Genomic DNA, 12,656 nt, shown 5'->3' on the forward strand with positions numbered 1-12,656 from the left:
GCTAAGCAACAGGGAAATATGGGATTTTTGTGAAAGAACTTCAGAAGCTTTTATTCTAAGGTGCCTCAGTATAGCAAAATCTTGTGACCAGGATATCAAGCCAATAGCCCAAAGGCTTGGTTCTGCCATTAATTTATGGAAGACCAAAGGGGTTACAGAAACAACTAAATGATAAGATTGCAATCTATGGATGGAGGTCACTTTAAGTACTATCAAAAGAACAAGGAAGTTATTTCTTTCTCTCTTGATCTACTATTTTACTCTTCACGGGTACAATATATTAGGAAAAATCCCTGATCTAAAAATAATTAAATCTGGATTTAATTCTAATGTTGCTTACGAATTTGCTCGGTGACTTGAGTCAAGTTACTACTTAACCATTATAAGTCTCAACTATCTCATTATGTACAGATCTACTAAAATATCTCACTGGAATATTGTGATAATCACTGGGTTCATTCATTCACTCATTCTTACATCACTGAATATAACATATTCAGTGAGTATAACATATACAGAGTATAACATATTGTGCTGGGCACGGTAGGGCACACAAAAGACCATGGGCATTGTCTTCTCTAAACAGATCATGAATTCCTTGAGGACACCATGATATTAAGGTAGAATGATATACACACCATTAGACAGGTCTGAAAAGTGGTTTGGCATTCGACCAATAAAATAACTTCTGGGTAAGAGGAAAATTCAGGAAGGGCAGCTGTTGAGCTAGGTCTGAAAAAAGCATGGAGGAGGGACACCAATAAGAGCAAAGGTAGAGGGAACAATCGGGTGTTCAGGGAATGCTAAATAGAACAGATTGTTGGAAAGAGAATATATAAAGGTTTCCTAGTGGGGAGTGATATAATCAGAGTTGTGTATTAAGCTCTAGTGAAATAAGATGATCTGACTGTAGTGTAAAAGATGAGGTGAAGTATGGGAACCAGGATACTGGTTAGGAGGTTAACACAGTGGTCCAAGTGATAATGTGGTCCCAAAGAAGATAATACGCAACTCATTACTACTGGTAACCTCTGTCTCCAGTAATATATTTTAATTTTCTTAAGTGTAGGAATGTTTGTAGTCTTTAGTGTATAATTTATGTCCTAGGATGATGTCATATACCTCGTAGAAACATAAGGAACAAGTACTAAAATGCCCTCTTATTGCCTTAAAATACATACCTCCTCTGTGGGAAGGGGTACATATTCAGTCTGTAGGAGTCTTGGAACCGAGAGGCCAGGTCCTGGCAGAGATACATTTGATAGACGTCTCTTTCTTACTCCACTACAGTTATTTGGAATCTTGAAGGCACATCGTTTATGATAATTTAATCCACAGCCTAAATATATTTTAAAAGGTAAAAAAATAGATTAAAGAAACTTAAATATGTAAGTATGTTACATAAAAAATAGACGCTTCTTTTATTTAATTTACTTTCTCTGGCAGCAATAGTTATCCTAATTAAGAACCTGAATGACAAACTAAGCAGAAGCCAAAAAATTCAGTGTAAATTATTGGGCTCCACCCCAGACCGACTGAATCAGAAATTCTGGGGGTAGGTCCTAGCAAAGTATGTTTAACAAGTCCTCAAGGTGATTCTGATACATGGTAAAGTTTGAGAACAATTAGCTTAAAGCACTTCAGCAAACTGTAGACTGTGTACCAAATTCCTCCCATGATATGTAAAAATTGTATGAAATCCAAATTTCAGTGTTCATAATTAATTTTATTAAAACACAGCATGTTGTTCATTTCTCTACATCTTGTTTATAGCTTCCCTGGCCCAAAGCAGATTTAAGTAGCTGTGACAGAGACTATTAACCAATAATACTTAAAAATTTGCTCTCTGGCCCTCTGCAGAAAAACTTTATTGACCCTCCACCTTAGAGTACTCAGAAGACTAATCAGAAATGTGCACCTGCCTCCTACCCCTTAGCAATTCTAATGCAGAAAAACTAGATCTGTCCAGTTCTAAACACTGGTTACTACCTAGTCACTAACCAATGATCTTATTCTTTCATTAACGATTAGAGAATGCAAATGCAAAATCCCCTTTCAAAAGACACCAAAACTCAGAACACATACCTTCACATTTCAGTCCTTGACGTACCAATCCCCAGAGCATTTCACCACAATAATCACAAAAAGTAGGAGCTTTGTAAGAATGTACATAGAGAGTATGTGGACGAATCTGGAAGTCTTCTACTGTGGCCAAAGCTTTTAAAAAAGACAAGTACCACAATAAAACGTATATCTGCAATTACAGTAATATTAAGAATGTTGACCATACTCATTTATGTCAAAGCATGTGGAATCTTTCTTTCTTTGTAAGTTTCATTCATCATAAACTATTCTCGGCATTTAATATTGTGGGTTTCAAACTATTTTAGGAAGTTCCTCAGGTCCAAATAATTTGAGCTCCAAAAGGAGGTCTGTGGGTAGATATTTCAATCTCCAAAAGAATATTCTCATAGTGACAAGATCACAAATAGTTGTTAGGTCTAAAACTGTTTAACTTATAACACACTGGGAAATAGAACACTAAAGTAAAAACAAACAAACAAACAAAAAACAAACAAACAAAAAAACCCATAAAACTGTGGAACTTAACCTCAATGGTAAACACTCTGAGTTCTAACAGGATCTCAGTATAAGCTCTTTCCAGAGTCTGTTCTCCATAGTCCTGGTAGTTAAGAAAAAGAGACTCTAAAAAACAGCAGCTATCAAATGGGAAGGATCGAGGACTAATAAGGAAAGGTGAGGGGAGAGAGGATCTCAAGAACAGGTGACAAAGATGAGTCTGAAAAGAGGAAAAATTGGTGGCAGGACTCTGAACTCTTGGCTGGCTTTCCTTTTCCTTCTCTTCCTTCCTCTCACACCCTTCTCTCTCCCCCTCTCCTTTCCTGTCAAACAAGAAATTCTGCAGGCCTACTAGCTGCACTCTCTGTTCCTTTACATTCCTCACTAAATCCTGCCCACCTGCCATTGGATGAGATCAGAAACAGAAGGAGCTAAGGAACAACAGGTGGCAAGAACGGGTGGGGGGGGGTGGGGAAGGAGGGAGGTAAGAAAATGTCCACTGAGAACACATAGGGAAGGAGCATTATTTAAATCATGGGAATGATCAGCACTGCAGTTTTCTCTTCCACATCTTCATTACTTCTCCTTTTTTCCTGATTTTCTTTTTTGAGCCTCAATTCTCTTCCATGCTCTTCATAGAAATGGGGATAAGCGAACTGAATTTTAGTATAATTGTTTTATTTCAATTTATTTCAAAGAGTATATATTCTTCTGCCAGTTCAAATGATAATTCCCTTAGCTTAGTAACACTCAAATAAACAATTCAGGGCTTATTTTCCTACTGTGTCATCTGTGATATAACCTTCCCGAAAGTAAAAATCACCTGGTAGCCATTACAATAGATGAAAGAAGTTAAGCAACTATAGTATAAAGACTAAGTATAACAGAACACAGCATTTAGCACAAAAAATAATGCTTGTTGGAAAAAAAAAAAAGGCAACAAAATAAAAGAAGCTACTTACCTGAAAGAACAACTTCTACTAGGTCTCCTTCATGTATTTCATCTGCTGAGGTAATCAGCTGCAAAATATTTTCTGAATTCATGTCATGGCGAAAGAGAAGAATTTTGTCATACATGCCAAAGAATCCACACTCTGGAAACTACAAGAAAACAGTCTTATATCAGTATACCCACAGGTTTCCAGTTTTATAAGTAAATGTCTCAATCTTATGAAATAATTTTAAGTGTAGTTTTTAGCCTAACACGGTCTGAAAACAATTGTATTAATATCTAAAAGATCAACCATGGACTCAAGCATCCTTGGTTAATTGTCAAGCTCAAAAACAAAACAGCAAACTTAAATATAATCATTATCTTTAGTAAAAGCTCATGTCTCTTAAAAACACAAGATTTCTTTATTCAGTTATTGATGAAGAATATAATCTTGAACTTAGCTGCTACTCTATCTCACACAGCCTGAGAGATCAGCATTCTTTCCTGTCCTCTAGAACCGAGCTTCCTCTTTAGCTACTAGCCACATGCAGTTATTTTAATTAAAATTAAACAAAATTAAAAGTTCAGTTCCTCAGTCACTCTAGCTACATTACATGTGCTCAATCACCACCTTGGCTACTGGCTTGGCTACCATTTTGGAATGTGCAGATATAGAACACTTTCACCATCACAGGAAACTCTACTGAATAGTGCTGGTAGAAGGTTAGCAATTCCCAAACTATAGTCACAAGAGTATCAATTCCAACATTTTTGACAAATGCACCTACAGCCTCCAGCATTTACCTAATACTTTCCTCTTAAAAAACCTTTGGCCAGAGCAGGAGACTTGCAGATCTGTTCATATATACCCTATGTATATTATTTCAAGGCTTCTACAGTTTGTGACTACAGAGCTGACACTTTGGGGACTGGCATACCAAGGACTAAAAATATGAAGGTATGAGCTCTAAAAGTTTTTATAGTTAATAAAGTTATGTAAGGGAAACTTGTCTTTGCCTCACAAAATAACTGTTTAATTTCTAAATCAAAATCAAGACCATCTTCTAAAATATCAGTGCCTTGGGAAATGCTGCTCAAAGTATTTCAAATTTCTTTAGTTTATCTCAGGATTGTATACTCTCATTGACTTATTTTGGCTCCTCATAGAGTATCCTTTGATGGACTATATGGTATGTCACTGGCCTGCACTGAATGGTCTGATATGTATGTCATACTAAACCATAAATGTATCTATTGCAGGGATGTTGCTGAGGATACGGACCTACTTCATATGGTAGCCCTTCTTTGTGAGGACTCATAAAAGACACTTATCTGGTTGGTTTTAGAATATGAACAATTTGATCATGTAACTAATCATGTTTACTTTGCCCACTGGAAAAAGCAAAGTCAAATATGTAGTTCATTTCTAGCGTGAGTCTAGGATCTTAGGCATGTGTTTTAGGTGGAGATACCTTCTCCTTATCTTCTGAATTTAATTTTCCCATTAAAAATTCTTGTATATTTCTCTAAAAAGGTCTAAATTTTATTGGAAAATATTAAATTAAAAAAATTGAAAATAATGACTTAATTAGAAATTTGAGTTGATTTGAATTTTTTTAAACCTGAGTAAATAATGAAAAAGTACAGAAATATTCAGAATCTTTATATTAGTTCTCCTTTCAATTATCTGAGTTACCAATAATACTTCCAAAACTTTATAATATGCTTTAAACATATACCTAACAGTACATAATTTTCAACTGAAAATATAAAAGTAGGGGTGCCTGGGTGGCTCAGTTTGTTGAGTGCCCAACTTCAGCTCAGGTCATGATCTCACGGTTGGTGGGATCAAGCCCCGCATCAGGCTCTCTGCTGTCAGCACAGAGCCCACTTTGGATCCTCTGTTCCCCACTCCCCTTCTCAAAATAAACAAACTTAAAAGAAAAGTACAGAATCAAAAATGGAGTTTTATTTAATATTAAAACTTGAAATTAAAATTTTATGAAGTATCATCAAATCAGAAAATCTCCATAAATTAGTTGCAACAATTCTTAAGTATTAACAAAAAAGATTCCACTTTCCATCCTTATAAAATATCTAACAAAATATTTGTATGAATAAAATTCCTGTTAAAAATTCACATTTCTGCATGTCCTCTATGTGCAAGGCATTGGCCCCATGGTTTCTAAAGGTAAGACAGCCCCTCCCCTCCCAGAAACTTACAATCTAGTAGGAAGATGGAAATAAAACAAATATATAACCTGATAATGGAAATGACAAAAATGAAAAATAAATAAAATTCTAGAAGAGGGAATAAAAAACTTTAACTGGGAAGGTGGAATGTCACTTTAACAGTGATATTTGAAGAGAATCATAAAAAGAAAAGCAGGGTTTCTATGGGCAGAAAGTGAAAGTGAAAGTACAAGGGTCATAGCTGAGAAAATACAAGGTAAATGGGACAAAGTAAGTGGACCCCTATGACTGAAGAATGAGGGGACGGCTGTGCAGAAAGAGGGCAAAAATGCACACAGGAGCTCCAAGGGGGCTATACTTAAAGAAACTCGGGAGTCAACAGAATGGGGTTCAGGCTTTGCCACCTACTAACTATAGAACCTTAGATAAGCTACTTAACCTCCCTATGCTCAGCTTCTTGTCTATAAATTTGGAATAAAAAGGGTACTGGCTTTATAGGATTCTTGTTAAAATTAAATTACTTGATGTTATAAAATAGTACCATGATCGGTAAATGCTAGGGGCTCATATCCCATACGTTAGGGGGTGGGGAGGAGAGAGAAAGAATACCAGAACAAGGCAGTGACATGATCAAATCTGTATCTTAAAAGGAAACAGGATGAGACCAGAGCAAGCTCCTAAAGAAGGCTGAAGCCATGGGTCAGGAAAGAGGCATCAGGGTCTGGACTATTCAGTAAGACGGAAAGCAAGACAAGAAAGAACACTTCTAAAATCTATCTTTGGCAAATTACAGGGATCATTAGCATTGTTTTGACCAGCCCAGAAGTCCCAATAACTAAAGAGCTAAATAAACACATTAATGACAGAAGAAAAACGTTTAAAAATGTGTGGCTGAGAAAAAAAAAATGTGTATAAAATAATCTTGATAAACACATGACCTAGTGAATCCATACTGGCATTAAGAAACTGAAGAGCAAATAAAAAAAATGATAGGGAGTATTAAGAATATTTACTTGAAATAAGCATTTGTGTACCAGGTTGGAAAGCCCTCAATGATAAAGAATGAAGTAATTTTCTGGACTAGCAAATGTTTACATACTTTCTTCATCTATATGTTTGAGAAATTACAGAGTTCCAAGAGAGGAAAGTGTATTAAACAGCTTGTAAAAAATAGATTTCTGCTATTCACCAATTATGACTTATAGGTGTGTTTCGTGGAATATTTAGGAATCATCCGAAAGTGAAGAGTCAGCACAAAATGAAGTAACAGAAAGTAGGGCCTGAAAAAAAGCAAGAGAATATTAAATACTGACCATCAGAGAAACAATGTACCCAAGCTTTAAAAACATTTTGAAGTCTTAAGGCATGTGTACACTAAAGATAAACATCTAAAAAGAAGAAACAGGGAAATAAACCATGAGCACACAGTTTAAAAGATCTAAAAAAGATTATACTGAGAAAATGCCCCCATAAGAACCCCAAAACCAAATGATTTGAATGTACAGGTATTGACTATTCATCATTTTTAAAAATTCAGAAATAAGATTTTTTTAAATGTTTATTTTTAGAGAGAGAGACAGAGAGAGAGAGAGAGAGAGAGAGAGTGTGTGTGTGTGTGTGTGTGTGAATGAGTGAGCAGGGGCAGTGCAGAGAGAGGGAGAGAGAGAATCAGGCTCCAAGCTGTCAGTGCACAGCCCAACATGGGGCTCAATCCCACCGTGAGATCATGAACCAAAATCAAGAGTCAGAGGCTTAACCAACTGAGCCACCCAGGCGCCCCCAGAAATAAGATTTTCAAGCAAGAGTAAATTCTTAAGCCATGTCTCAATTCTAACCATACACTAGAATCACCAGTGGACCTTAAAAATGAAATATGCTAAGGCTCCCTTCCCAAGTTTATGGTTAAGTTCTGTGGAATGAGTCATGGACATCTGAATTTCAAGTTTACTTTTACATTATTCAATACATTTGTTATGTATACTCTTTTTAAAAAACAGATTTTGTTTTTAAGAACAGTTTTAGTTACAGAAAAACTGGGATAATACATAGAGATCTCATATACCCCACACCTAGTTTCCCCTGTTATCAACATCTTATATTAGTATGGTACATTAATTACAACTTAATGAACTAATATTGATACATTCTCATTAACTAAAGTCCATACTTTATTCAAGTTTCCTGAGTTTTTACTCAATTTCCTTTTTACGTCCCAGGATCCTACACAGGATACCACATTATCTTTCACTGTGATGTCTTCTTAGGCCACTTTTGGCTGTGACAATGCTTTCTCAGACTTTGCTGTATTGTGTGAGGATGCCACCATTAGAATATATCTGATGTTTTTCTCATAATTAAAATGGAATTATGAGTTTTGGGGAAAAAGACCACAAAGGTAAAGTGCCATTCTCCTCACATCATATCAAGTGTACCTACTACCAACATGATTTATTGCTACTGATGTAGACCTTGATTATCTGGCTAAGGTAGTATTTGTCAAGTTTCTTCACTGAAAAGCTATTTCCTCTGAACCCCTAATACTGTGCTCTTTGGAAGGAAGTCGCCGTGTGCAGTCCACCCTTAAGGAATGGAAGGTTACATTCCTTCTCCTTGAAGGCAGAGTATCTATATAAATTATTGGGAGTTCTTCTACATGTGAGATTTATCTATTTTCCCCCATTTATTTATTCATCTAATCATTTTTAAACACACACACACACACACACGGCCTCACAGATATTTACTAATACTTTGGGATACAATATACACTCTTTAAAAATAGAATTTTATTTATTTTTTAATAGGCAATTTTTTCACATGGTTCAAAATTTTTACAGTACAGAAGAGTAGAGTGCAAAATCTATGCCTCAGTTGTCCAGTTATCCCTGCCATAGTCAACACTGTTGCCAGTTTTCCCTAGCATCCTTCTGAAGATATTTTATGCATAAAATGTTCTTATTCTTTTTTAAATTTATTTTTGAGAGAGAGTGCATGGCACGCATGTAGGAGAGGGGCAGAAAGAAAGAGGGAGGCAGAGGATCCAAAGCAGGCTCTGCACTGACAGCAGAGGGCCCGATGTGGGGCTCCAGCTCACGAACCACTAAATCATGACATGAGCCAAAGTTGGACACTTAACCAACTGAGCCACCCAGCCATCCCTCTTCCCTTTTTCTTTCCTTCTTTCTCTCCTTTCTTCCTTTCTTTCCTATTCTATTCTATTTTTTAATTTATTTTTACAATTGCATAGTTTTATTTTACCAGTTTCCCACTGATGGGATATGGATCAAGGAATAAAACTAAGCCCAAACTCCTGAGTTCAAATCCTGATCATTTCACTTACTATTTAACTGTGGCTAACTTACTTAACCTCAGTTTCTCTATCTGTAAAATAGTACCCACTTCATAAGGCTGTCATCAGAATTAATGAATGAATACACATAAAAAGTTAGAACTCCTGATCCATTTTGGGCACTCTATAAATCTTAGCTACTGTTTCAAATCTTTTTTTTAAGTTTATTTATTTTGAGAGAGAGTTTGTGTGGGTGCATGTGCACACACGAGCAGGGGAGGGGCAGAGAGCTAGGGGGAGAAAGAATCCCAAGTAGGCTACACACTCAGAGTGGAGCCCAATGTGAGGCTCAAAACCACCAACTGTGAGATCATGACCTGAGCTAAAATCAAGAGTCAGAGGTTTAACCGACAGCCACCCAGGTGTCCCTCAAATCCTTTATTACAAACAACACCCAATATATAATCTTACATACTTACCTTTTTCTACTTTTTGAGTATATGATTAGGACTACTTCCTAAAAGTAGATTTGCTAGGTCTAAGAACATCCACATTTGACATTTTTAGATATTGCCAAAATTCTCTTTAAAGAGGTCATACCAAGTTATATTCCCATAAGTAATAAACTGAGTGCTTGTTTTTTCCACATTCTAGTTTATAGTGTTGTATTAGCTTAGGCCGCATAACAAAATATAGACTGAGTAGCTTAAACAACACAAACTTATTTTCTCAAATTGCTGGGAGCTAGAGTCCTGAGACCAGGGTACTAGCATGATCAAGTTCTAGTGAGAGGCCTCTTCCTGACTTGTAGACAGCAGCTTTCTTCGCTAAGTGCTCAGATGAGCTCTCCTTCCAAAATGCACATGGGGAGAGAGAGAGACAAACCTCTTTCTCTCTTCCTCTTCTTATAAAGCCACCAATCCTATCGAACTACAACCCTATGACTTCATTTAACTTTAATTACTTCCTAAAAGTCCTATCTCCAAAGTCACACTAGGTGAAGGTTAGGGTTTCAACATATGGATGTAGGGGGTTGGGGTGGAGAGACACAATTTAATCCTTAGCAAATCTGTTAATATTAGGTAAAACATGGTATTTCAGTATAGTTTTAATCCTGAGAAGTTGAACATTTTAAATGTTTGCTTATTTTTGAGAGAGAGTGCATGCACACGAGCAAGAGGGGGCAGAGAGAGAAGAAGACATAGGATCTGAAGCAGGCTCTTCACTCTTAGGACACAGAGAGCTCCCCACTGTTGATGTGGGGCCTTGACGCAGGGTTGGAACTCATGGAACCATGAGATCACAACCTGAGCTGAAGTCAGGTGCTTAAATGACTGAGCTACTCAGGTGCCCCAAGAAGTTGAACATTTTTTACATGTTTAAGGGACATCTGTATTTCCTTTTCTCTACACTGGTTATTCATATTCTTTGCCCATTTCTAATGGATTGACAGATCTTTAAAACTCCAAATCCAACCATTCTTCAAAATGCATCTCATTATGTGGGAGATACTTAATAAGTCCTGGACAACATATCAAACACACACACAAAAAACACCCTGTTTATTTAACAGTATATATGTTGAATTTCTCAAATGATCTGATGCAATAAAACATCCTATACAGAAAAAGGGAGTTTTACCAAAGCAACAGCGTGTTTACCTAAGCCAGACTCCAGCAGAATAAAGAACAAAAGAGAACTTTTTTTCCCTTTCAAAGTTGTATAATTTTAAGAGGAAGAAATATTCTAGCAAACTAATGAAAATCAGTTAGTTCTTGATTATATTTATGAATCCACTGTTTTCATTGGGCTTTCTCTTTATCATCCAGAATGCAAGTCTTAGCTAATAAAATGGTATAATGCTTTCTAAGCATTCTACTTTCATAGGGAAGAAAGCAATCTGCAATAGGGAACAAGATTAGAAGAGGAGCAGAGGTGGTAACACGCTTAGTAACTGTCAGTTACTGTCAAGGGCTATTGCATATCCTAAACTAAGGTTCTCAATCAGGGCAGTTTTTTCCCCCAGAAAGTATGTGGTGATGTCTTGAGACACTTGGGTTGTTACAATGTGACGTACTGGCATCAAGGGGGTAGAAACCAGGGGTGTGGCTAAACATCCTCTGAGGCACAGGACACTTCAGAGAACAAAGAATTATCCATCCCAAAATGTTGATAGTGCTGAAACTGAGAAACCCTGCTCTGGGCAACAAAGGGGTCAAGAATATTGAGAGACTGGAAAATGTGGAAGGAAGTTAACAAAGTTCTGGAAACTAGACATGCCCATATTTCCTTCCCTAGCCTACCTCAGACTTGATTAAGAGAAGAAAAGAGGAAATGAAAGAAACAGCAAAAGAGCTAGCAAGGTAGCGCAAAATAGGCCTTTAATTTGACTTCATTCCAAATTGCCCCAGGCATTTCTACACTTGCTTTCTACAGATTGTGCCAAATGAAGTCTTTTCCCAGTCCATATGGGAGAGTAATGGAATTTCATTGTAAGTGAAATTCTCACTCCTTATGCACTGCTCTCTTTGCCCACTTCACATTCTGTATATCTTTACTTTTGCAGTAAAGACAACTTCAATAATAAAAAACAGATCTTATCTTTCGATAGCCATTTTATGGAAGCTACTTTTGATAGTATTAATTTGTTTGTAATTAAAAGTTCCCAATACTTGCAAATAAAACTCCTTCAAGCAATACTATAACTTGAGAGATATTTAATGTGAACAGTTTAAAGTTCATGTCATAAAATTCATGTCATGTCATAAAATTCTATCAGTAAAATGTTAGATGAGGTAGAAGTTTATAAGTTTTTAATTCTACTTGGTCAAATACAATTTTTACACGTTAACAAGCTTCAGAATTTAACATTATCTGAACAAAAAATTATTACTGTACACCTTTTTAAAGGACTATGGGATTTTCTAGGTGCAAAGGGAAACCACTGGAGTGTTTCAATGGACATCTAATTTTAATAAAAACAGTTTACATCGAAACATAATGAGTAAAATGCAATAATCTTAATTAAAATAGATAGCTATACACACACACACACACACACACACACACACACACACACGTAACTACCACCCAGCTCAAGATATAGAACATTCTCAGTGCCACAGGTTTATCTGTATTCACTTAATTTGAGAAGCTGAATACTAAGGTAATTTTTAAGTCTGATGTCAAGTAAATCATAGAAAGTCTAATAATAAACCAGGTCATAGTAAATAAGCTCCACAAGGGCAAGGGCATTCTCTTTTCATGCTCCCTACTGGACATCCAGTACCTAGAACTTGGTATTTAACTTACTGGGAAAAAAAAAAACAAAAACAAAAAACAACTGTTGATTACAGAGCAAAGGTAACAAGTTTCACACTAATATAATTCCCAGAAACAAATATACTATTTAACATCATTTTTAGGGAAAGTATGTAGTTGAAGAGAAGAATTTCAAAGACTATTTCTTTTATTCATGTATTTTGTTTATTTATTTATTTTTGAGATAGAGAGTACAAGCAGCGAAGGGGCAGAGAGAAAGGGAGGGAGAATCCCAAGCAGGCTCTGCACTGTCAGCACAGAGCCCAATGCGGGGCTTGAACTCACAAACCCTGACATCATGACCTGAGCCGAGATCAAGAGTAGGACACTTAATTGACT

At 36.3% G+C, this 12,656-nt stretch overlaps 1 protein-coding gene across 2 annotated transcripts in view; it reads right to left on the minus strand.

Annotated features, from left to right (window-relative positions):
• PRKD3 (protein kinase D3) overlaps positions 1–12,656 on the minus strand; it is an 87,243-nt gene that overhangs the window by 42,602 nt on the left and 31,985 nt on the right. For both annotated transcript variants that reach the window (XR_009615611.3, XM_060652538.3), the window contains exons 3-5: positions 3,543–3,681; positions 2,086–2,217; positions 1,182–1,339 (exon numbers count right to left, since the gene is read on the minus strand). Coding sequence is in view for 1 of the 2 variants with exons in the window: in XM_060652538.3 (XP_060508521.1) it covers positions 1,182–1,339; positions 2,086–2,217; positions 3,543–3,681 (429 nt within the window). In the remaining variant the exon portion in view is untranslated. The remainder of the gene's footprint in view (positions 1–1,181; positions 1,340–2,085; positions 2,218–3,542; positions 3,682–12,656) is intronic.

The sequence above is a fragment of the Panthera onca genome, chromosome A3, assembly GCF_046562875.1.
Source record: "Panthera onca isolate mPanOnc1 chromosome A3, mPanOnc1 haplotype 2, whole genome shotgun sequence".
Classification (NCBI taxonomy): Eukaryota; Metazoa; Chordata; class Mammalia; order Carnivora; family Felidae; genus Panthera; species Panthera onca.